General features: G+C 38.1%; 1 protein-coding gene across 1 annotated transcript in view; it reads right to left on the bottom strand.

Moving 5' to 3' along the window:
* Positions 1-26,780, bottom strand: part of CEP70 (centrosomal protein 70) — a 66,817-nt gene extending 40,037 nt beyond the window's left edge. Inside the window, exons 1-5 of the mRNA XM_052641970.1 lie at positions 26,682-26,780; positions 20,802-20,892; positions 20,560-20,683; positions 20,063-20,243; positions 501-670 (exon numbers count right to left, since the gene is read on the bottom strand). Coding sequence (XP_052497930.1) covers positions 501-670; positions 20,063-20,243; positions 20,560-20,683; positions 20,802-20,892; positions 26,682-26,696 — 581 coding nt within the window. The 5' untranslated portion in view covers positions 26,697-26,780. The remainder of the gene's footprint in view (positions 1-500; positions 671-20,062; positions 20,244-20,559; positions 20,684-20,801; positions 20,893-26,681) is intronic.
* Between the last annotated feature and the right edge of the window lie 822 nt (positions 26,781-27,602).

The following is a 27,602-nucleotide window of genomic DNA, read 5'->3' as shown; positions in this document are numbered from 1 at the left end:
AGAAAAAAAGAGAGAAAAGGGATAGCAGAATTGAAAACAAGATCACCAAGAGAAACCATCAGATGAGAAGAGAATGGGAAATTTTATAGGAGAAGGATCAGATTGTTGCTATTTAAACCCCTGAACAATCTTAGCATCCCTGAGAGAAGCTCTACTAAACATATGTTATTATTAGAAGAATAAATTATCACCTATGAAATATGTCACCAAAAATACTTGCATCTGAATTTAGATTTAACTTCCAGTTTAGAGGGAACACAGGAGACAGAAGAATAAATTAAAAGACATAATAAGGAAGCAAATAGACAAATCTAGCATGTACCTCTCCAGGACAACCAGTTGTTTTCTTCAACAAGTTAATGACATTAAAACAAACCAAAAAAAGGGCAGAGAAGAGGAAGATTCCACCAGTTTAACAGATAAAACCATACCCAAGATGGAATCTATTTTTTAATAAATGAAGAGTCTAGCTACATATCAATTTATGTAGCAAACATTACTGTTTATCCAAGACGGTATGAGGAACTCTTTTGCAGAGATAGGAAAACACTCTATTTTGAGTGATAATGCGTTCTTCTTCTTCCTGTGTTAACCTATAGATATCCTTCTGCAAAGCAGCAATAGTCTCTTGTTGCTCTGTTCGTTTTTTCTTATAATGTTCACATTTTGCCTGTAAGAAATTTTTCAAAAAATAAATTACAATATGTACATCTAAGACATGCTGTTCTAACAATATTGTAGAAAAAGCTATCCTCAAAATTTCTATGAAGCTGTCTCATTCAAGAACTTCAGTAGGGAGGCTGTTTTTAAATGGGTACAAGGTCCAGGAACAATGATACATCATAAATGCAAAAACTGTAACAAGTAAAATCAGCATAAAATGGGGAAAATATTATTGATACTCACATGCATTTAAGGATACATAATAAGTAAAAGAACTCAATCTTTGTAAAACTAAGTTTATATACAGGTTTAGATGAAAATGATAATCAGGAAGGGGTCAATATTAAAGATGCTGAAAAGAATCAAGAATTAAAATTAAGATTCTTAAATGATCAATGATAATTCAGGATTTCATATGGTTTAATTAACTTAGGCATTCATGTAATGTGGGAGACTGCAAACTCAGCATAATCAGGAATTTGTTAAGAAATAATACATACCCCCAAGATTTATGCAAGGGAATGTAAATTGTGAATACTCTCTTGTCTTCAGTGAAATATCACTGGCCTGGTTTTCCTAAAAGACTCTGATGCTGGGAAAGACTGAAGGCAGGAGGAGAATGAGATGAGAGAGGATGAGATGGTTGGATGGGATCACCAACTCAATGGACACGAGTTTGAGTAAGCTCCAGAAGATGGTAAAGGACAGGGAAGCCTGGCATGCTGCAGTCCATAGGGTTGCAAAGAGTCAGACACAACTAAGCAAATGAACAACAATGGCTTCCATCCCTCTAGGTCCTTTGAAAGGTCATTATCAGCAGCACCATCATTATTATTAATAAATTATTATTAATAATTATTATTATTAATAAAATACACTTTTTATAAAGTTCAGTGAGAAGCCCTATCCCCATCTATCTGTACAATATTAAGACACTACTTTCAGAAGAGGTGCACATCTAAGCACATGTTTTCCTACCCATAGTGTCAAGTTTGCACAGACTTAGAGACCCTCAGGGGAAAAAAGGAGACTCAGCTTCTGGGTACCATACCGTCTCTCAGTAACCACCAGCTATACCCAGAATTTATTCTCTGCCTCAGCCCCACCCTGAGCCAGGCAGGAGATCTATAGTCAAGTGACTTAAAACTAGAATGACTGAATTTTTCAAGGTTGCATGATATAAAAGAATCACCTGTATCTCTCCCAAGACATTCTATGAGGTTAGCATTACCCTAGTACCCAAACCAGACAACACAAGCAAAAGAGAACCACAAACCGATATCCCATCATTTAAACAATGATGCAAAAATGCAACAAACTGAGTTTATTAAACCAAATTCTAAGCAGCATATTAAAAGGATTATACACCATTACCAAGTAGGATTATTCCTGGAATGCAGGAATGGTTCAACATATGAAAAAAAAAATGTAATACACTATATTAACAAAATAAAAGGAAAAAAAAAAAACCCACACACGATAATCTCAACCAGTGTAGAGAAAGCATTTGACAAAGTCCAATGCCCTTTCATGATAAAAACACTCAAACTAGGAACAGAAGCAAACTACTTCAACATAACAAAAGCCATCTATGAAAACATCATATTCCACATTAAAAGACTGAAAACCTTTCCTCTAAGATCAGGAACCATGCAAAGATAATTGCATTCACCATTTCTGTTCTATATAGTACTGGAAGTCCTAGCCAGAGCAATTAAGCAAGAAGAAGAAATAAAAGGCATTCAAATTGGAAAGGAAGAAGTAAAATTATCTCTTTGCAGATGATATGATCTAAAACACAGAAAACCTTACAGTCCAAGAAAAAAACCCAAAAACCCAAAAGAATAAATGAATTCAGAAAGTAACAGAAAACAAAGTCAATGCAAAAAATCAATTTTATGTCTATATGCTAACAACCAACAATTTAAAAAGAAAATTGAGAAAACAATTCCATGTACAGTAGTATCAAAAAGAATAAAAAAGGAATAAAGCAAGAAGGCAAAAGAATTATACACTGAATATTATATAAGTTGTTGAAGGAAACAGAAGACAGAAATTACTAGGAAAATATCCTGTGTTCAGACTGGAAGACTTAATATTGTTAAGATGTCAATACTATACAAAGTGGTCTACAGATTTAATGCAATCTCTATCAAAATCCCAATGACTTTTTTTGCAGAAATAGAAATGGAAACATATGTTCATCAACAGATGAATGGATTATGATACATATATATATATGCACACAATCAACTACTACTCAGACTTACAGAAGAATTACATTATGTCATCTACAACAACACGGATGGACTCAGAAATTATCACACTAAAAGAAGCAAAGTCAGAAAAAACAAATATAGTATGATATCACTTATTTGTGGAATCTAAAATATTATGTAAATGGACTTATTTTAAAAATGGAAACAGACTCAAAGAGAGACAACAAACCAATGGTTACCAAAGGGGCAGGGAGTGAGGAATAAATTGGGAGTTTGGGACTAGCAGATACAGACTACTACATATAAAATAGATACACAACTAGGTTCTACTGTATATCACAGGGAACTATATTCAAAATCTTGTAATAACCTGTAATGAAAAGTATGTATGTACTGAATCAATTTGCTGGGATTCATCCTAAAGTTCATACCCTCAGGAGATCCCACATAGCCAAATCAGTCTTGTTAAAGCTCTCACATTTCCTGATTTCAAAGGTGACTACAAAGCCAAAGTAATCAAAACAGTGTGGTACTGGCATTAAAGACATATAGACTAATGGAGTAGAATGAATACCTCAGAGATAATACTGCATATCCACAGTCAAATTATTTTCAATTATTTTCAACAAGCATGCCAACATCATTCAATGGGAAATGAATGTTCAACAAATAATGTTGGGAAAAACTAGGTGTATACATGTAAAAAAATGACTTTTAAATGGATCAAAGTTCTAAAGGTAAGAGCTAAAACTATAAAATCTTAGAAGAAAACATAAGGCAAAAGCTTCATGACATTGGATTTGACAACCATTTCTTGGTTATGACATCAAAAGCATAAGCAACAAAAGAAAAAATATATAAATTTGACGTTATTAGAATTCAAACTATCGTGCATTGAAAAACACTAGAATAAAATGCTAACTCACAAAATGAGAAAAAATATTTGCAAATAACATTGGGCTGGCCAAAAAGTTCATTCAGGTTTTGCTGCACCATCTCACAGGAAAACCTGAACAAAACCCAAACAAACTTTTTGGCCAACCCAATACTTCTGATAAAGAGTCAATACTCAGAATAAATAACTTCTACAACTCAACAAAAACATAAGTCTGATTTTAAAATGGGCAAAGGACTTGAATAGACATTTCTTTAAAAAGAGATACACAAATGGCCAATAACCACATGAAAAGATGCTTAACATCACTAATTATCAGGGAAATGCAAATTAAAACCACAATAAGAAGCCATTTCACACCCATTAGGATGGCTACTACTAACAAAAACAAAACAAAAATAGAAAACAAGTGTGGCTAAGAATGTAGAGAAACTGGAAATCTTTTATTTTGCTGGTGGGAATGTAAATGGTACAGACACTATGGAAAAGAGTATGGCAGTTCCTTAAAACATGAAACATAAAATTACCATACATGTGCCAAGTCACTTCAGTCAGACTCTTTGCGACTCTATAGACTATAGCCCGCCAGGCTCCTCTGTCCATGGGGATTCTCAAGGTGATACTGGAATGGGTTGCCATGCCCTCCCTCCAGGGGATCTTCCTGACTGAGAGATCAAACCCACATCCCTTAAGTCTCCTGCATTGGTAGATGGGTTCTTTACCATTAGTGCCACAATACAATCCAACAATCCCCTTCTGGGCACACACCAAAATGAACTGAAAGGAGGGACTGGAACAGATATTTGTATGTCTATATAAACAGCAGCATTATTCACAAAAACCAAACGATGGAAACAACCTAAGTGTCTAGTGATGAACAGTGTTAGAATGAATAACCGTGAATGAATAAACAAAATATGGTATATACAGGTGATCTCTGAATAATGTAGGGGTTAAGGATGCCAACAATCGGTACCCTCAAAATAGAATATTCAGTTCAGTTGCTCAGTCATGTCCAACTCTTAGTGACTCCATGGACTGCAGCACGCCAGGCCTCCCTGTCCATCACCAACTCCTGGAGTTTACTCAAACTCATGTCCATTGAGTTGGTGATACCATCCAACCGTCTCATCCTCTGTCATCCCCTTCTCCTCCTGCCTTCAATCTTTCCCAGCATCAGGGTCTTTTCCAATGACTCAGTTCTTCGCATCAGGTGGCCAAAGTACTGGAGTTTCAGCTTCAACATCAGGCCTTCCAATGAACATTCAGGACTGATCTCCTTTAGGATGGACTCGTTGGATGTCCTTGCAGTCCAAGGGACTCTCAAGAGTCTTCTCTAACATTACACATCAAAAGCATCAATTCTTCAGCACTCAGCTTTCTTTATAGTCCAACTCTCACACCCATACATGACTACTGGAAAAACAGCTTTGACTAGATGGACCTTTGTTAGCAAAGTAATGCGTCTGCTTTTTAATATGCTGTCTAGGTTGGTCATAACTTTTCTTCCAAGGAGCAAGTGTCTTAATTTCATGGCTGCAGTCACCACCATCTGCAGTGATTTTGGAGCCCAAAAATATAAAGTCTGTCACTGTTTCAACTGTTTCCCCATCTATTTACCATGAAGTGATGGGACCAGATGCCATGGATCTTAGTTTTCTGAATGTTGAGTTTTAAACCAACTTTTTCACTCTTCTCTTTCACTTTCATCAAGAGGCTTTTCAGTTCCTCTTTGCCTTCTGCCATAAGTGTAGTGTCATCTGCATATCTGAGGTTATTGATATTTCTCCCAGCAATCTTGATTCGAGCTTGTGCTTCATCCAGTCCAGCATTTCACATGATATACTCTGCATATAAATTAAATAAGCAGGGTGACCATATACAAATTTGATGTACTCCTTTCCCGATTTGGAACCAGTCTGTTGTTCCATGTCCAGTACTGACTGTTGCTTCTTGACCTGCATAGATTTCTCAGGAGGCAGCTAGGGTGGTCTGGTATTCCCATCTCTTTAAGAATTTTCCACAGTTTATTGTGATCCACACAGTCAAAGGCTTTGGCATAGTCAATAAAGCAGAAGTAGATGTTTTTCTGGAACTCTCTCGCTTTTTCGATGAGCCAATGGATGTTGGCAATTTGATCTCTGGTTCCTCTGTGTTTTCTAAATCCAGTTTGAACATGTGGAAGTTCACAGTTCATGTACTGCTGAAGCCTGGCTTGGAGAATTTTGAGCATTACTTTGCTAGCGTGTGAGATGAGTGCAACTGTGTGGTAGTTTGAGCATTCTTTGGCATTGCCTTTCTTTGGGATTGGAATGAAAACTGACCTTTTCCAGTCCTGTGGCCCCTGCTGAGGATCCAGACTTGAAGAAAATTCTGACACATTCTACAACATGGATGAATCTTGAACACATTATGTTAAATAAAATAAGCCAGTCACAAAAGGATAAATACTATAAGACTTCACTTATATGAGGTACCCCGAGTAGTCAAATCAATAGACACAGAAAGTGGAATGATGGCTGCCAGGAGCTGCACGGAGTGAGGAATGGGCAGTTACTATTTAACCAGTATAGAGTTTTAGTTGGGAAGATGAAAAAAGTCTGCAGATGGATGGTTGAGAATTGTTGTACAACACTGTTAATGTATTAAAAGCCACTGAACTCTACACTTCAAAATGGTAAATTTTATGTTAGGGAAATAATTTGTCACAATAAAAAAAGAGGGGAAAAAATTAACCAGCAATGAATAATGAGAAACTGAAACAGAAAATACAAACATTTTCAACACCATCAAAATATTAAATAGTTAAGAGATAAAACTGATGAAACATGTGGAAAATCAGTGCACCTCAAATTATTAAACACTGTTGAAAAAAGTTAAGGAAAAACCTAAACAAATGGAGAGAGATCACATTCATGGATCAGAACATTCAGTATTGTTAAGATGCCAGTTCACCCCAAATGGAAACACATATACAATAAAATCTCATCAGGCTTTCTTTGTAGAAATCAACAACAGAATTAGAAAATTCACATGGAAATGTAAAGAATCTCAAATACCCAACACAGATAAGAAAGGACACTACATAATGATCAAGGGATCAATCCAATAAGAAAATTTGAGAATTGTAAATATATATGCACCCAACATAAGAGCACCTCAATATATAAGGCAAATATTAATAGCCATAAAAAGGGAAATCAATAGGAACACAGTAATAGTGGGGGACTTGAACACTCCAGTTATATCAATGGATAGATCATCCAGACAGAAAATCAATAAGGAAATACAAGCTGTAAATGATACATTAGACCAAATGAACTTTATATTTTTATATTTATAGGGCATTCCATCTGAAAACAGAATATACTTTCTTCAAGCACATATGGAACATTCTCCAGCACTGATCACATCTTGGACCATAAATTAAGCCTCAGTAAATTTAAGAAAACTGAAATCATATCAAGCATCTTCTCCGACCACAACATTTTATCAATTACAGGTAAAACAGCAACAACAACAATTGTAAAACACACAAATACAATAGATTGTACTGTAGCAAATCAATCTCACCTCACCTCAAGAAACAAGAAAAATCTCAAACAACCTAACCTGGATTTCCCTGGTGGTACAGTGAACCTGCCTGCCAATGCAGGGGACATGGGTTTGATCCCTAGTCTGGGAAGATTCCACATGCTGTGGAGAAACTAAGCCTGTGCACCACAACTACTGAGCGCATAGGGCCTGCGAGTCACAACTACTGAGCCCACTTGCAACAACTGAAGCTCATGTGCCTAGAGCCTGTGCGCCACAACAGAAACCACCACAGGGAGAAGCCTGTGCTCCACAAGAGAAGCCACCACATGAGAAGCCCGTGCACCATAAAGAAGAGTAGCCCCTGCTTGCCATACCTAGAGAAAGCCCACCTGCAGCAAGGAAGACCAAGTGCAACCAAAAATAAACAAACAAACAGGGACTTCCCTGGTGGTACACTGGATAAGAATCCACTTGCCAATGCAGGGGACACAGATTTGATCCCTGGTCCAGGAAGATGCCACATGCTGCAGAGCAACTAAGTCCATGCACCACAATTATGAGCCCATACTCTAGAACCCACAAGCCACAACTATTGAGAAACATGCTGCAGCTATTGAAGCCCATGTATCACAATGAAGAACAGTCCCTGCTTGCCACAAATAGAGAAAGCCCACATGCAGCAATGAAGACCCAATGCAACCAAAAATAAATAAATACAATTATTTTTAAAAAACACCCTAACCTTATACCTAAGGCAACTAGAGAAAGAACAAAACCCAAAGTTGGTAGAAGGAAAGAAGTCATAAAGATGAGAGCAGAAATAAATGAATTAGAGATGAAGAAAGCAATAGAAAAGATCATTGACAGTAAAAGTTGGTTCTTTGAAAAGATAAAGTTAGCCTTTAGCTAGACTCATCATAAAAAAGGGGGTGGGAGGAAAGCTCAAATCAATAAAATTAGAAATGAAAAAGAAGTTACAACTGATAGCACAGAATTACAAAGGATCATAAGAAACTACTATAAGAAATTATATGCTGATAAAATGGACTATCTGGAAGAAATGCAAAAATCCTTAGAAAGGTACAAACTTTCAAGGCTGAACCAGGAAGAAATAGAAAATATGAACAGACCAACCACAGGTACTGAAATTGAAATTGATTTTAAAACTTCCAATAACAAAAAAAATGTCCAGGACCAGATGGTTTCACAGGCAAATTCTATCAAACATTTAGAAAAGAGTGAACATCTATCCTCCTGAAACTTCCAAAAACTGCAGAGGAAGGAAGCTCATTTCACTATTACCCTGAAACCAAAACTAGACAACATACCACCAAAAAAAAAAAAAAAATTACAGGCCAGTATCACTGATGAACAAGATGCAAAATCCTCAAAATACTAGCAAACTCAATCCAACAACACATTAAAAGGATCATACATCATGATCAAGTGAGATTTATCTCAGGGATGCAAACATATGCAAACCAATATGACACAACACATTAACAAACTGAAGAATAAAAACATGATCATCTCAACAGATGCAGAAAAAACTTCTGACAAAATTCAGCACCCATTTATGACAACAAAAAAAACTCTCCAGAAGGTGGGCATAGAGGGAAACTATCTCAACATAATAAAAGGCCATATACAACAAACCCATAGTTAACATCATTCTCAAGAGAGAAAAACTTAGCTTTTCTAAGATTAGGAACAAGAAAAGGATCTCTACTCTCACCACTTTAATTCACATAGTTTCCCAAGTTCTAGCTACAGCTTTCTGAGAAGAAAAAGAAATAAAAGGAAATCTAATTGAAAAAGAAGAAGTAAAACTATCATTGTTTGCAAATGACATGATACTACAGAGACAATCCTAAAGATGCTACCAGAAAACTACTAGAGCTCAATCAATGTGGTAAAGTTGCAGGATACAAAATTAACACAGAAATTTCTTACATTCCTATACACTAACAACAAAAATCAGAGAAATTAAGGAAATGATTCCATTTACTGTTGCATCAAAAAGAATAAAATACTGAAGAATAAACCTACCTAAGGAGGCAAAAGACCTGTACTCAGAAAACTATAAAATGCTGATGAAAGAGATCAAAGATGGCACAAACAGATGGAGACATATACTATGTTTTTGGATTGAAAGAATATAGTCAAAATGACTATACAATTCAAAGCAATCTACAGATTCAATGCAACACCTATCAAATTACCAATGGCATCCTTCACAGAATTATAACAAAAAATTTTTACAATTTATATGGAAACATAAAAGACCCTGAATAGCCAAAGTAATCTTTAGAAAGAAAAACAGAGCTGGAGGAAATCAGGTTCCCTGACTCACAGTATGGCACTGGCACAAAAACAGAAATATAGATCCATGGCACAGGATATAAAGTCCAGAGATAAACCTATACCCCTATGGTCATTTAATCTATGACAAAGGAGGCAAAAATATACACGGGAGAAAAGACAGTCTTTTCAATAAATGGTAATAGGAAAACTGGACTGCTGCATACAAAAGAATGAAATTAGGGGCCTCCCATTCCAGCAGTTAAGACTCTGTGCTCCCAATGCAGCGGCCCAGGTTCAATCCCTGGACAGGGAACTAGATCCCACATGCCACCACTATGACCCGGCACACCAAATAAATAAATTATAAATAAAAATAAACACATAAAAAAGATGTGCTGAAATTTCAGGGTAAAAATCCATTTTCAGGGAAAGAAATGAAATTAGAACACTAACACCATTTGTTGTTGTTCAGTCGCTAAGCTATGTCCAATTCTTTGCAGCTCCATGGACTGCGGCATACCAGGCTTCCCTGTCCTTCACTAGCTCTGGGATTCTTCTCAAGTTCATGTCCACTGAGTCAGTGATGCTATCTAATCATCTTATCCTCTGCTGCCCTCTTCTCCTTTTGCCTTTAATTTTCCCAGCATTAGGGTCTTTTCCAGTGAGTTGGCGCTTCACATCAGGTGGCCAAAGCACTGGAACTTCAGTTTTACCATCGGTCCTTCCACTGAGTATTCAGGGTTGATTTCCTTTAGGACTGACTGGTTTGATCTAATGAACACCATACACAAAAATAAACTTGAAATGGAGTAACGATCTAAATGTAAGGCCGGATGCTATAAAACTCTTAGAGGAAAACAAAGGCAGAACACTTTCTGACATAAATCACATAAGTATCTTTTTTGATTTATCTCCTAGAGTAATGAAAATAAAAACAAAAATAAACAAATTGGACCTAATTAAACTTAATAACTTTTGCCCAGCAAAGGAAATCATAAACCAAAAGACAGCCAAAGGTGTAGGTTCAAGCCCTGGTTAGGGAACTAAGATTCCACAAGACATGTGAGATAAAGTATTTGCAAACCAAGTGACCAAGAAGGGAGTAATTTACAAAGCATATAGCTTATGCAAGCTCAATATAAAAAAAAAAAAAAACCAACCCAATCAAACAATAGGTGGAAGATCTAAATAGACATTTCTTCAAACACATACAGATAGCAAAAAGCACATGAAAATATGCTTAACATCACTTATTAGAGAAATGCGAATCAAAACTACAATGAGATTACATTTCATACCAATCATAATAACCATCATCACCAAATCCACAATCAATAAATGCCGGAGAGGGTATAGAGAAAAAGGAACCTTCCTATACTGTGGGTGGGAATGCCCATTGGTACAACCATTATGGAGAACAGTATGAAGGTTCTTTCAAAAAATACAGAACTATCATATGATCCAGCAATCCCACTCTTGGGCATATATCCAGAGAAAACTACAATTTGAAAAGATACATACACCCCAGTGTTCACTGCAGCACTGTTTACAATAGCCAAGACATGGAAGCAACCTAAATGTCCACTGACAAAGGCATGGATAAAGAAGACGTGGTAGTTACATACAACGGAATATTACTCAGTCGTAAAAAAAAAATAATGCCATTTGCAGCAACATTGATCAACCCAGAGATTATCATACTGAGTAAAGTAAGTCAGACGACAAAAAGATAAATATCATATCATACCATTTATATGTAGAATTTAGAAACAAAAAAGGTTCAAATGAACTTATTTACAAAACAGAAATAGAGTCACAGATGTAGAAAACAAACATATTTACCAGGGGGCAACAGGAAGTGGTGGATAAGGCAATGGCACCCCACTCCAGCACTCCTGCCTGGAAAATCCCATGGATGGAGGAGCCTCATGGGCTGCAGTCCATGGGGTCGCTAAGAGTCAGACACGACTGAACGACTTCACTTTCACTTTCACTTTTATGCAACCCACTCCAGTGTTCTTGCCTGGAGAATCCCAGGGACAGGGAAGCTGGTGGGGGTCTATGGGGTCACACAGAGTTGGACACGACTGAAGCGACTTAGCAGCAGCAGTGGGGGGGGAGTGGAGTGGGTGTGGAGAAGGGATAAATTGGGAGACTGAGATTGATAGTATACACACTACTATATACAAAATAGATAACTAATTAAGGACCTTCTGTATAGCCCAGGGAACTCTACTCAATACTTTGCAGTTACCTATAAGGGAAAAGAATCTGAAAAAAAGACACATGTAATATATAAATGATTTATTTTGCTGTACATCTGAAACTAGCACATTGTAAATCCACTATATTCCAATAAATTTTTTTCGTAAATTTTAAAATGTTTTAAAAATTAAACAGCCAACATTATACTGAAAAAGAACAAAAGTAGAAGACTCAGAGTGCCTATTTTCAGATTAACAGTAATCAAAGCAATGTGGTTCTGGTGTAAACAAAGATACATATATCAATGGAGCAGGATAATCCAGAAATAGACCCACACATACACTGATTCTCACCAAAGATACAAAGGCAATCTAATGGAGAAAGGATAGTTTTTTTAAACAAATAGTGGTGGAACAACTGGATATTGTAACCTTGGGCTATGAAAAGTTGTCTTTATATACAAATTAAAAATACAATCTATTTAAAAAAAAAACTGACAGGGTGAACTTCATCAAATTTAAGTACTTATGCTCCTTCAAGACACTGAGAGAATGAAGACAAGTCACAGGCAGCATCTTAAGAAGCTAACTATACACTTACTCTTAGCAATTCTGGTCTTAGGTATCTACCAAGAGAGAAAGAAAGCATAAGGCCACAGAATAACACAAATTTTGTAAAAGTTTTATTTGTATTAGCCAGCAGTGGAAACAAGTCTAATGTCCATCAACAGGCAAATCAACAAACTGCAGTATATTCACACAACATAATAATCTGTTGATACATCCAGCAAGATGCATGAATCTTAAAGTAATCACGTTGAGTGAAAGATGAACAATGATTTTGAGACAAGAAGACAAGAATACCATTTTAGAGAAGAACCAAGAAAATGGCCTTGAGCAAGTAGCCTTGACAGGCTTGGTACAACAAAAGTACCTGAAAGCTTGGGCCTCAACACCCACGGACCCACAGGAATAAAAAATTATCTCTGTTCCACTGATATATATATATATATATACACACACACACACATAAATCTGCCACAAAGAAGAATCACTGAACTCCCAGTTCCCTGAAAGATATAAAAGAATGACACACATTACTAAGCTGTTTTTATAGGAGGTAGACCCCCTCCAGATGAAATCTGCTGACTGCAAGCATGTAGACACCAGAACATTTGAAATCGGAAGGTTGATGATACCTGAAACTTCACCTTGATGTCAACCAATCCAAGAATTGAGCACAAGCTAATCAGGCACACTGTGGCCCCCTGCCTCACAATCCCTTTAAAACCGGACTTCCCTGAAAGTTCGCCAGAATTTGGCACTCTTTTCCACCTTTTCCCTGTGCGCAAGCTATCCTTTCACTAAAAAACTTAAGAATCTTGTGGGAGCAATATTCATATTTCTAAGGTATTACTGACCAACAATCTGGAGAGGGCCCAATAACAATTTTAATAAGCCCTGCCATCCTTCTGATCTCTCTTTCCTCCCTACCTAGATGTCAGTTACTTATAAGGCCGTCATTTGTTAGGAATATCTTGCTGATGTTAATAAACAGTAGATCTATTTTCTCATTTGGACCTAAGAAACACTCTGTCTCATGGTTCCCTGTGTATTGCAGAAAGCTAAAGTCGACTGGGAAATCCAACACAAAAGTAAAAAAAAAGAAGTTGAAGCTAAAGGACTTGTGGAGAAGTGTACAGAAGAGCTTGGTGGCTTTACACTGAGTGGTTTGCCAAAGGAGGTGGTGTGTGCTCAATCGTGTCCAACTCTTTGTGACCGCACAGCCTGTAGCCCTCCAGGCTCCTCTGTCCATGGCATTTTCCAGGCAAGAACACTGGAGTGGGTTGCCATTTCCTCCTTTAGGGGATCTTCCCGACCCAGGGATAAAACTGGTGTATCTTGCATCTCCTGCATTAGCAGGTGGATTCTTTAGCACTGAGCCACTTGGGAAGCCCACACTGGATGGCTGGAACAATACATAATAATTAGGACAGACAGTATAAAACTAGATTTTTTTCCTCTGCTTATTAAAAGTTTAAACAACAGGAAGAAAATATTTTGTGCTATTTCAACTGTCAGTAGTAAATAAATGTATAGAGAATAAAAATACAGAATTGAAATATACAACAATAAGTTGAAGAATGTAATAATTATAAAACAATCTTGCCAATGTCATAGAATAAGGTAGACAGTACAAAGTAACATTACATTTTGAGAAGTCAAGAGTGCATATTTTAATCTTTAAGGTAACCACTAAAAGAAAAGCAAAAATCAGCTTTCTGATCCATATATTCCCTATGGAGAAAGAAGAGGGAGACTACATGCTGATACTGAGCACATTGATTTAAAAACTGAAATTACCTGCTTAGATCTTTCAGTTCAGTCGCTAAGTCATGTCAGACTCTGTGACCCCATGGACTGCAGCACGCCAGGCCTCCCTGTCTATCACCAACTCCCAGAGTTTACTCAAACTCATGTCCATTGATTGAGTCAGTGATGCCATCCAACCATCTCATCCCCTGTCGTCCCCTTCTCCTCCTGCTTTCAATGATTCTCAACATCAGGGTCTTTTCCAATGAGTCAGTTCTTCACATCAGGTTGCCAAAGTACTGGAGCTCAGCTTGAGCACCAGTCCTTCCAATGAATATTCAGGACTGATTTCCTTTAGGCCCCTTGCAGTCCAAGGGACTGGCTGGATCTTCTTGCAGTCCAAGAGTCTTCTCCAACACCACAGTTCAAAAGCATCAATTATGCAGCGCTCAGGTTTCTTTATAGTCCAACTCTCACATCCATCCATACATGACTACTGAAGAAACCACAGTTTTGACTATACTGACATTTGTTGGCAAAGTAATGTCTCTGCTTTTTAATATGCTGTCTAGGTTGGTCATAGCTTTTCTTCCAAGGAGCAAGCATCTTTTAATTTCATGGATGCAGTCACCATCTACAGTGACTTTGGAGCCCAAGAAAATAAAGTCTGTCACTGTTTCCATGTTTCCCCATCTATTTGCCATGAAGTGATGGGACCAGATGCCATGATCTTCGTTTTTCGAAAGCTGAGTTTTAAACCAACTTTTTTACTCTCCTCTTTCACTTTCATCAAGAGGCTCTTTAGTTCCTCTTCGCCTTCTGCCATAAGAGTGGTGTCATCTGCATATCTGAGGTTATTGATATTTCTCCCGGCAATCTTGACTCCAGCTTCTGCTTCATCCAGTCCAGCATTTCACATGATGTACTCTGCACTGATCTTTAGAGGACTGAAAAATTTATCAAACTATATCTACAGATGCTAACACATGTTGTCTAAGTACAGAAAGAGGAAAACTGCAGAACATAGAAATGTTGTCTTTTAGTTTCTGCATTTCCCAGCAATCTCTCCATAACAATCTTTCAAAGTATTATTGTCAAACATCTATTAATTTCCTTGATCTCTCTGCCACATACACACAAAATCAATGTTTCCTTTCTCTCAACTGCAAAATATGCAGCACTAAACCATTCTAAAACTGGAAACAAGTGTATGCCCGCCCAAAAAATGTGCCTGAAACTGTAAAATAATTCTCTTCCAGGAGCACTTCCATCTTCCCCAAGAAAGCACAAATTAACTAGTACAGAATAGAATATATGACCAATCTGTGACAGAACTGTACAAAAAATCAGGCAACACTGAGGGGCAGCAATTTCTTGGGAATTGCCCTTGAGGCTTTGCCAATTTCTGTTATCATTCTATAAAAAGTACCCTTCACATACTTAAGAAACAAGCAAGCAACTAGTTTCAATTGATCAAATTAGCATAGATACCCTTCCCCAGGGCTTCCCAGGTGGCCCAGCGGCAAAGACTCCAATCCCCAATGCAGTAGATGCAAGAAACACGTGGGTTCAATCCCTGGGTCAAAAAGATCCCCTGGAGTAGGCAATGGCAACCTGCTCCAGTATTCTTGCTTAGAAAATTCCACAGACAGAGGAGCCTGGCATGTTACAGTCCACGGGGTGGCCAAGAGTCAGACACTAGTGAGCACACACACACCCTTTCACAAAACCAAGTTTTCACGCCCCCACCCTAACTAATTCTGTTTCCCATGGCCGACTGGAACATGAGACTTCCTCTGTACACATTTAAAAGCTATATAACAAAACTCTGAAACCTGAAGTGAAAACTTAAATGGCCTATAATTCATTTAGAACAGATGAAATACTTGACAGAAAATACGTTGACACTCCATTCAAATCACCCCTTACCAATGAATACTCAAGCATTTTTCTTTGAATTGTCTAAAACCCTGGTAAATTCATAAGCCTTACACTATAATAATTCAGCTTGTGATTATTTATAGATCAATCTCTCTAAGGAGAAAAAAATAGGTATCTTCCTTAAGAAAAAAATACCGAAACAGATCTCTGCCTTCAACTCCCTCTATCAGTACCACCTGACGGCGGCTTCTCACATCAGTAAGTTGATGAGTTAAAGCAACGGTCCCCAGCTTTTTTGGCACTAGCGACTGATTCTGTGGAAGACAATCTTTCTATGGATGGGGGAGGGGGGGTTGGGATGATTCAAGTGTATTATATTTACTGTGTACTTTATTATTATTACATCAGCTTCACCTCTTACCAGGTATTAGATCCAAGAGACTGGGGACCCCTGAGCTAAAGAGCTTCATATTTCTACATGTCCTATATCTGAGATGAAGGTCAAAATCAAATGCATAGAGAAATATGTCCAAAATCCCCCTCCCCACAGAGAGAGTTTAGAATATACTGTTGATAAGGAACGCTACCTAACAAAGCAAACCTAAAAATGTAAATGCTAGATCTTATTGACTGATAAATAACAGAAACAGACTTGGCCAAAGAATGATAGTATCTTCTCTGGAGCTATGAACACCAACAGGTCCAACACTGCTGGCCCCAAGCTGGCAGCCTAAATGAGGGCAGAACACCAACTGCCTGCAGCTTCATACCAGGAATTCTTAGTATCTCGTGCTGTTTCTCTCTGATCCCTGAAATTTAACTTATCACATCCTTCCCATTTTGCCAGCATAAACTGAGGGGACAGCCAGACCCTGCCTAAGGAGTACTGCCCCTTTAGGCAGCCTAAACACCTTGTATGCAACAGGTACACATAATGCTGTGCCAACAGAAAACATTTATAATGATATACTGTTTCTAAGTATCTGTAATGTCTTACACAACTAAATATTGATTTTCCCTACAAAAGATTTCTTTCTTTCAACTACAATAAACACCCAAGTTTTAAAACAGGTTTTTTAAATTAGGAACTAAATATTCAATGTTATAACATAGCTATTTCAATTTAAAAAAAACTAAAAACTTATAATCAATAATTCAAATATCTATTGAGCATCTACAACTAATAATAAAGCAGACATTTTCTTAGCCCTAGACAAAACAGACAAAAATATCAGCCCTCATGGAGCTTGCATTCTAACACAGAGATATACAAACAAAACAAAGTGTATAGTATATCAGCATGTTAGATGGTGGTAAGAATTATGGATAAAACAAAGCACGGAAGGCAAGATGATATGTTGGGGGATAGGACTGCCAACTGTAAGTGAAGTAGTCAAAAAAGGAATCCCGGAGAGATGGTGATGTGACACTTGAGTAAGCAGAGAGGAAACAAACCACGCAGCTAAAAAACCACGCATGGTAGCATGAAAAAGAACAAAATATACTAAGTCCCTGAGGTGAGAATGTTCAAGGAAAATGTTCAAAGAAAATCAAGAATGTCAGTGTGACTGGAATAGAATATGCAAGAGGTGCAACATGGGGACAATCATATAAGATCATGGTAAAGAGTTTTGGATTTTTCCCTTAAAAAAAAGCGAAGTTAGAGAGTGCTACAATGTTGAGAGCACATTGAAAAAGGCAAGGCTTGGAGTAGGGAAACCAAAAAAGACACAGGAAAGAAATAAAAGTGACTTAGACCAGAGTGGAGACTAAAAGACAAAAGTTTGGGGAGGAAATCCAGGTATGGTTTTGGACATGTTAAAAAGTTCTACATGCCTAATTAGCCATCCAATAGATATATCAAGTAGCATGCAGGATGTGAGTCTGCAATTAAGGGAAGAAGCCTGTGCCACAGATTTAAAAGTACTATGACATAGACTGAGCATCACCAAAGAAGTTAGAATCTATAGGAAAAAGAAAGGTCGGAGAAGGCAATGGCACCCCACTCCAGTACTCTTGCCTGGAAAATCCCACGGACGGAGGAGTCTGGTAGGCTGCAGTCCATGGGGTGGCTAAGAGTCAGACACGACTGAGTCTTTCACTTTTCACTTTCATGCACTGGAGAAGGATGGCAACCCAATCCTTCTTGCCTGGAGAATCCCACGGACGGGGAGCCTGTTGGTCTGCCATCTATGGGGTCGCACAGAGTCAGACACGAATGAAGCGACTCAGCAGCAGCAGCAGCAGCAGCAAGGGATGAGTACAACCCAGATAACCATGACGGTGTGATCACTCACCTACAGCCAGACATCCTGGAATGTGAAGTCAAGTGGGCCTTAGAAAGCATCACTATGAACAAAGCCAGTGGAGGTGATGGAATTCCAATTCAGCTATATCAAATCCTGAAAGATAATGCTGTGAAAGTGCCGCACTCAATATGCCAGCAAATTTGGAAAACTCAGCAGTGGCCACAGGACTGGAAAAGGTCAATTTTCATTCCAATCCCAAAGAAAGGCAATGCCAAAGAATGCTCAAACTACTGCACACTTGCACTCATCTCACATGCTAGTTAAGTAATGCTCAAAATTCTCCAAGCCAGGCTTCAGCAATACGTGAACCGTGAACTCCCTGATGTTCAAGCTGGTTTTAGAAAAGGCAGAGGAAACAGAGATCAAATTGCCAACATCCACTGGATCATGGAAAAAGCAAGAGAGTTCCAGAAAAACATCTATTTCTGCTTTATTGACTATGCCAAAGCCTTTGACTGTATGGATCACAATAAACTCGAAAATTCTGAGAGACAGGAATATCAGACCACCTGACCTGCCTCTTGAGAAACCTATATGCAGGTCAGGAAGCAACAGTTAGAACTGGACATGGAGCAACAGACTGGTTCCAAATAGGAAACGGAGTATGTCAGGGCTGTATATTATCACCTTGCTTATTTAACTTCTATGCAGAGTACATCATGAGAAACGCTGGGCTGGAAGAAACACAAGCTGGAATCAAGATTGCCGGGAGAAATATTAATAACCTCAGATATGCAGATGATACCACCCTTATGGCAGAAAGTGAAGAGGAACTGAAGAGCCTCTTGATGAAAGTGAAAGAGGAGAGTGAAAAAGTTGGTTTAAAGCTCAACATTCAGAAAACGAAGATCATGGCATCTGGTCCCATCACCTCATGGGAAATAGATGGGGAAACAGTGGAAACAGTGTCAGACTTTATTTTGGGGGGCTCCAAAATCACTGCAGATGGTGACTGCAGCCATGAAATTAAAAGACGCTTGCTCCTTGGAAGGAAAGTTATGACCAACCTAGATAGCATATGAAAAAGCAGAGACATTACTTTGCCAACAAAGGTCCATCTAGTCAAGGTTATAGTTTTTCCAGTGCTCATGTATGGATGTGAGAGTTGGACTGTGAACAAGGCTGAGTGCCAAAGAATTGATGCTTTTGAACTGTGGTGTTGGAGAAGACGCTTGAGAGTCCCTCGGACTGCAAGGAGATCCAACTGGTCCAACCTAAAGGAGACCAGTCCTGGGTGTTCACTGGAAAGACTGATGCTGAAGCTGAAACTCCAATACTTTGGCCACCTCATGCAAAGAGTTGACTCATTAGAAAAGACCCTGATGCTGGGAGGTATTGGGGGCAGGAGAAGGGGACGACAGGATGAGATGGCTGGATGGCATCATTGACTCGACGGACGTGAGTCTGAGTGAACTCCGGGAGTTGGTGATGGACAGGGAGGCCTGGTGTGCTGCGATTTATGGGGTCGCAAAAAGTCGGACATGACTGAGCGACTGAACTGAAGGGATGAGTCATGGAAAATGAGAAGAATCAATAAAGGGATCAAAAAATAACCAGTGGGGTTAGAGGAAAACCAGGAGAGAAGATATTCTGGAAACAGCAAAGAAAGAATTTCAAGACAATGACAATAATAGGTAAAGGAAGATAAGGATCACTGAGTTAAGCAACATGGAAGTCACCTGTAACACTGACAAGGTGTTTTAAGACTATCATGTAAGAAAATGTTTAACTCAGTACCTGTAAAGCTTTATGCTCCTTTTGAAGTTGTTTTATTTTATTCTGTTGCTGGCAAACCCTATTTACAGATTCATTCTCCATTTCACCAATTTTGGACTTCACACTCTCCATAATTTGTTCCAAGTCATTAGCTCGTTGTTCCTGATCTGCTGCTCGACTTTGCTGTTGCTGAAGTTCATTTCTAGTAACAGACATACAATTCCTTCTCTTAGTAATAGAAACAAATCATATCAACCAACATATTCATCTAACAACATAATGACTTTCTAAAATTTTTTTGCATTCTTAAAATTTCTATAACACAAACCAACACAGGAAACAGGGTATCATTATATATTGAAACTATTACCAAATGATTTACCTGCTAAAAATATTTTTTACTTAATATTTAATCAATGGAAAATTAAATTCCAAGATTCTTTTTAAGCGAGTTATTTTTTAAATGCATATAATTTGTTCACATACAATTCAAAACAGATTTTTTTCCATTTTCTTACTTAAGCTGTTTATTAGTTTCTATGAGCTCCTGGATCATGTTCTGTTGACGTGATGTTTCCTCCATCATTGTTTTTAAATTCTCCCTCATCGTCTGTGATGACTGTTTGTCAAAAATGATGAGATCTACATTTTTTGAAATGTAATACACATAGCAAAAATGAAGATAAGAAAAAAATTAATATTGAAAAATTTTAACAAAAAAAGCCTTTTATCTTAAGGAGCAAGAATATAATTTGATTACCTTTCATATCTGTTCTTTTGACTAGAGATAAAGGCTTTAAGCCATGCATCATCAGCAGCACATTCATGTTTTCCCATTCTGCTTCTTCCCGCTACAATTACAAGGAGACAGAGGGATCAACTTTAAGATATAGGGTGAAGAAATGCCCTCTTATAATTTCCTTTATTTTCAGAACAACAGACTTTTTCTCCAAAATCTTTAATATGAATTTTTATACACACATAATGATTAAAATTAAAACAGATTTATTTCTAACAAAATTAGACTAAAAAGGATGCAAATAAGCATGGATACTTACATTATATCTGGAATTACATAATTCCAGAACACATATATAGGTCTTAATGAGTAAATTAAAAGCCTTATAATTTCAGTGAATTAAACAGACCTTAAGTTTCTTATTTAACTGAACTTTTTATTTAGGGTTTTTTATTTAACTGTCACCTTAACAATGACCAGGGTCAGAGGGTTTTTTATTTAACTGTCACCTTAACAATGACCAGGGTCACAACTGACTGGAAGAGCCAATAACTTAGATAGTTCCTTGTATAATGGACAAGGTCTAACTATGAAAAGGAGTCTGTCCATCTAGGTAACTGATTATAGTAGAAATATTCTGAAAGACACTCCTAAGTTTTGTATCCCTGATTTGAAATATGTATTTACCCTGAGAAGGGAACGCTCTCCAAATTAAAAAAAGAATAAAACCTAACTATAAATAAAAACAATGGGGAAGAAAAGAACATAAAATACAGTAAGAACAGAAACAGATATTTTTAAAATGACATTTAAATTCATGATATTAACATCAATAACAGGTTCTTAAGTACAATGATCAACTTTAAAATCAAGTGTGTGAGATACTTTGCATTCTTTTTAAAAGACCTTAAATATCTTAAATAGTATAACATAAGTATATTTGTAAAAAGGTGATTTGAGTAAATTTTCAATTTATTTAAATGCTTGAAAAGTATCTAATACATTTTATTAGTGAATAGCATGTAAATATTATAATAATGTTAATATTAATAATTTGGAGACTATTTCCCCTCCCTCTCTCCTAGAAAATTTTTAAAAGTTCAAATAAAAGTATTACTCTTCACATCCAATGGAGAAGGAAATGGCAACCCACTCCAGTGTTCTTGCCTAGAGAATTCCATGGACAGAGGAGCCTGGTAGGCTACTTTGCAGTCCATGGGGTTGCAAAGAGTCAGGCATGACTGAGCAGCTATCACACTCAAAATTCCCCTCAGACATTAAAAAATCTACCAAAATAGATAAGCAACAAGGATACACTGTATAGCCAGAGAATTATAACTATTATCTTGTAATAACTTTTAATGGAATAAAATCTGTAAAACTATTGATTCACTATGTTACACACCTGAAGTTAATACTGTAAATCAACTATACTTCAATTTTAAAAAACCTATCAAGACAAAAACCAAACTGTTCTGATGACTCTTTCGTATGATTATGGCTCACAATACCAAACAAATCTTTCCTTTTGACTGCTGACTTTCTTCTGTTTCATCCTTTCTGTAACTCTCCCCACCCTGACCATTTTTTCCCCTTATTTTTGTCTTCTGGTCACAAAGATTAAAGAAACAGAACTAAAACTGTTGCTAGAATCTGTTTTGGGAGCAAAAAGCTCTGTGTGGGTATATAAGTGGAAACCTACTGCTGCTGCTAAGTTGCTTCAGTCGTGTCCAACTCTGTGCGACCCCACAGATGGCAGCCCACTAGGCTCCTCTGTCCCTGAGATTCTCCAGGCAAGAACACTGGAGTGGATTGCCATTTCCTTCTCCAAACCTACTATGACTCATTAAAAAAAATGCTCTATAGAAAAAGTCACACATTTTGAATGACCAAATTATACAAATACTGTTCCCTGATAACTTTTTAAACATTTTTTTTTAATGTGGACCATTTTTAAGTCTTTATTGAATTTGTTTCAATATTGCTTCTGTTTATGCTTTGGTTTTTGGCCAAGAGGCATGTAGGATCTTAGCTCCCTGATCATGGATTGAACACACACCCTACGCACTGGGAGGCAGTCTCAACCACTTGACTGCCATGAAGTCCTAATAACTCTTTTAAGAGAAAGAAAAACATCAGTTCAGTTCAGTCGCTCAGTCGTGTCTGACTCTTTGTGACCCCATGGACTGCCACACCACAGGCATCCCTGTCCGTCGCCAATTCCCAAAGTTTACCCAAACTCATGTCCTTTGAGTCAGTGATGCCATCCAACCATCTCATCCTCTGTTGTCCGCTTCTCCTCCTGCCCTCAATCATTCCCAGCATCAGGATCTTTTCCAGTGACTCAGTTCTTCACATCAGGTGGCCAAAGTTTTGGAGTTTCAGCTTCAGCATCAGTCCTTCCAATGAACACCCAAGACCGATCTCCTTTAGGATGAACTGTTTGATCTCCTTGCAGTCCAAGGGACTCTCAAGCGTCTTCTCCAACACCACAGTTCAAAAGCATCAATTCTTCGGCACTCAGCTTTCCTTATGGTCCAACTCTCACATCTATACATGACTACTGGAAAAACCAGTGTTGACTAGACGGACCTTTGCTGCCAAAGTAATGTCTCTTCTTTTTAATATGTTGTCTAGGTTGGTCATTAACTTTTCTTCCAAGGAGCAAGCCTCTTTTAATTTCATGGCTTCAGTCACCATCTGCAGCGATTTTGGAGGCCCCCCAAAAAAGTCTGCCACTATTCCCCCATCTATTTCCCATGAAGTGATGGGACCAGATGCCATGATCTTAGTTTTCTAAATGTTGAGTTTTAAGCCAACTTTTTCACTCTCCTCTTTCACTTTCATCAAGAGGCTCTTTAGTTCCTCTTCACTTTATGCCATAACGGAGGTGTCACCTGCGTATCTGAGGTTCTTGATATTTCTCCTGGCAATCTTGATTCCAGCTTATGCTTCATCCAGCCAGTATTTCAGCCAGTATTATGTACTCTGCATATAAGTTAAATAAGCAGAATGACAATATATAGCCTTGATGTACTCCTTTCCCTATTTGGAACCAGTCGGTTGTTCCATGTCCAGTTCTAACTGTTGCTTCCTGACCTGCATACAGATTTCTCAGGAGGCAGATCAGGTGATCTGGTATTCCCATCTCTTTCAGAATTTTCCACAATTTGTTGTGATCCACACAGTCAAAGGCTTGGGCATAGTCAATAAAGTAGATCTTTTTCTGGAACTCTCTTGCTTTTTTGATGACCCAATGATGCTGGCAATTTGATCTCAGGTTCCTCTGCCTTTCCTAAATCCAGCTTGAACATTTCAAAGTTCATGGTTCACGAATTGTTGAAGCTTGGCTTGGAGAATTTTGAGCATTACTTTGCTAGCTAGCATGTGAGACTGTGCAGTAGTTTGAGCATTCTTTGGCATTGCCTTTCTTTGGGACTGGAATGAAAAAATGACCAGTTCTATGGCCACTGCTGAGTTTTCCGCTGGCATATCGAGTGCAGCACTTTCATACCATCATCTTGTAGGATTTGAAATAGCTCAACTGGAATTTCATCACTAAGGCCCCCTTGACTTCACATTCCAGGATGTTTGGCTCTAGGTGAGTGATCACACCATCATGATTATCTGGGTAGTGAAGACCTTTTTTGTATAGTTCTTCTGTGGATTCTTGCCACCTCTTCTTAATATCTTCTGCTTCTGTTAAATCCATACCATTTCTGTCCTTTATTGTGCTCATCTTTGCATGAAATGTTCCATTGGTATCTCTAATTTTCTTGAACCGATCTCTACTCTTTCCCATCTCATTTTCCTCTATTTCTTTGCACTGATCACTAGGGAAGTTTTTCTTATCTCTCCTTGCTATTCTTTGGAACTCTGCATTCAAATGGGTATATCTTTCCTTTTCTCCTTCACCTTTCTCTTCTCTTCTTTTCATAGCCTTCACAGTAAGGCCTCCTTTGACAACCATTTTGCCTTTCTTTTTCTTGGAGATGGTCTTGATCACTGCCTCCTATACAATGTCATGAACCTCTGTCCACAGTTCTTCAGGCACTGTCTCTATCAGACCTAATCCCTTTAGCCTACTTGTCACTTGTACAATCATACTGCTACTGCTAAGTCATTTCAGTCATATCCAACTCTGTGCGACCCCATACACGGCAGTCCACCAGGCTCCCCCGTCTATGGGATTCTCCAGGCAAGAATACTGGAGTGGGTTGCCATTTCCTTCTCCAATGCATGAAAGTGAAAAGTGAAAGGCAAGTCGCTCAGTCGTATCCGACTCTTAGCGACCCCATGGATTGCAGCCTACCAGGCTCCTTCGTCCATAGGATTTTCCAGGCAAGAGTACTGGAGTGGGGTGCCATTGCCTTCTCTGGTATAATCATAAGGGATATGATTTAGGTCATACCTGAATGCTCTAGTGGTTTTTGCTGCTTTCTTCAATTTAAGTCTGAATTTGGCAATAAGGAATTCACAATCTGAGCCACAGTTAGCTTCCAGTCTTGTTTTTGCTGACTGTATAAAGCTGCTCCATCTTTGGCTGCAAATAATATAATCAATCTGATTTTGGTATCGACCATCTGGTGATGTCCACATGTAGAGTCTTCTCCTGTGTTTTTGGAAGAGGGTATTTGCTATGACTAGTGCGTTCTCTTGGCAAAACTCTGTTAGCCTTTGCCCTGCTTCATTCTGTATGCCAAGGCCAAACTTGCCTGTTACTCCAGGTATTTCTTGATTTCCTACTTTTGCATTCCAGTCCCCTATAATGAAAAGGACATCTTTTTTGGGTGTAGTTCTAGAAGGTCTTGTAGGTCTTCACAGAACCATTCAACTTCAGCTTCCTCAGCATTACTGGTCAGGGCACAGACTTGGATTACTGTGATACTGAATGGTTTGCCTTGGAAATGAACAGAGATCATTCTGTCATTTTTGTGATTGCATCCAAGTACTGCATTTCGGACTCTTTTGTTGACTATGATGGCTACTCCATTTCTTCTAAGGGATTCTTCTCCACAGTAGTAGATATAATGGTCATCTGAGTGAAATTATGTTTGAAGAAAAACGTAACTGTTTGCAAATTCCAAAATAGTTGAGAATGGCATTTTCCAAGTATAAACTGAAGAAGACCAGTCTAATGAAACAGTCATCAAATGGAAGAAAAGCTATGACCAACCTAGACAGCATATTCAAAAGCAGAGACATTACTTTGCCAACTAAGGTCCGTCTAGTCAAGGCAATGGTTTTTCCAGTAGTCATGTATGGATGTGAGAGTTAGACTGTGAAGAAGGCTGAGTGCCAAAGAATTGATGCTTTTGAACTGTGGTGTTGGAAAAGACCCTTGAGAGTCCCTTGGACTGCAAGGAGATCCAACCAGTTCATTCTGAAGGAGATCAGCCCTGGGATTTCTTTGGAAGGAACGATGCTAAAGCTGAAGCTCCAGTACTTTGGCCACCTCATGCGAAGAGTTGACTCACTGGAAAAGAGTCTGATGCTGGGAGGGACTGGGGGCAGAAGGAGAAGGGGACAACAGAGGATGAGACGGCTGGATGGCATCACTGACTCGATGGACCTGAATCTAAGTGAACTCCGGGAGTTGGTGATGGACAGGGAGCCCTGGCGTGCTGCGATTCATGGGGTCGCAAAGAGTCGGACACGACTGAGCGACTGAATTGAACTGAACTGAAGCAGGAAAAACTGTATAATAAGGCCTCCTTCTGAAGACGGTTAATGTAGTGAAGTCTTAGAATAAGGACACCATTTAATAGTTTTAACCCATCATTTCCCAAAATGCTTTTACTAAAGTAGCCTTTTAAAGTAAGATTTTTCACATTTCTGGATGTGGTATTCTTTGACACATACTTTGATAACAAACACTGGTTTCAAATATTTCAGGTTTACCTGTTTTTCAGTCATGAGTCTTATCTGATGATTTGCTGGACTCCTTGGCTTTAGGGGCTGCTGTAGATACAATTTCTTTTGTAGAGTCAAAAGAAGTTGAGATTGGCAATAAGAAATTGAATTGCCTAAATTTAAAAAAAGTGCAATAGATGTTAAAGAAAATTATATTTAAAAGAACCTACTACTCTTGGGCAATTTAAGCATTCCTAAGCCAAAACTTCTATGACTTCTAAGAAAGCTAACTTTTAGAATTTTATAATGTTCTCCTCTAGAAATGAAACATTATGGGGTTTTACACACATATACACAAACAAAACTATTTGTTTTAACTAGGTAATGTGAAAAGCAAGTGATGCTAATAAACAAACAATTTTTGGAAGCTGCTTCCCAAAAAACTGAAAGAATTGTCTGAATTCATTAGTTTAACAATTAATTCACTAGCCTAACTCAAATGGTAAATTAAATGCCACATTCTTAGGTGGTCTTTATTTCTAAGTAGATCAAAGGCTAGCAACACAACGTATTCTATTTGACTGGCACAAACACAAGTTTATATTCAGTCTATCCTCCCATCACGTGCTCTTGTTGTCTAAGACTCTGCCATTCTATAGGAAGAAATTTCTTTGAATTCTTATGGTATCTAACTCTTCCTTTGCAGAGGCACAATCATCACACATATTCATTAGCATCATGGAATGTCACAACATGAGAGAACCTTAGAAAATGTTTAATCCAACATCTCTAGCTGTCCAGAGCTGGCAGGAAAGAGCGCTTGGAAAATTGTACCAATATATCAGATGCTATAAACATGTGAGACCCAGAGAAGCAAAATGATCTTCCCTGCTGCTAGTTCAGTTTTTCTTGCAAATCACCCTTCTGTCCTTCTACTTCTGCTTCAGACAGTGAAATCCACCAATACTG

Source organism: Budorcas taxicolor, chromosome 1 (assembly GCF_023091745.1).
Source record: "Budorcas taxicolor isolate Tak-1 chromosome 1, Takin1.1, whole genome shotgun sequence".
Taxonomy (NCBI): domain Eukaryota; kingdom Metazoa; phylum Chordata; class Mammalia; order Artiodactyla; family Bovidae; genus Budorcas; species Budorcas taxicolor.
Note: the sequence above shows the minus strand (reverse complement) of the source record. Positions and strands in the feature narration are given on the sequence as shown.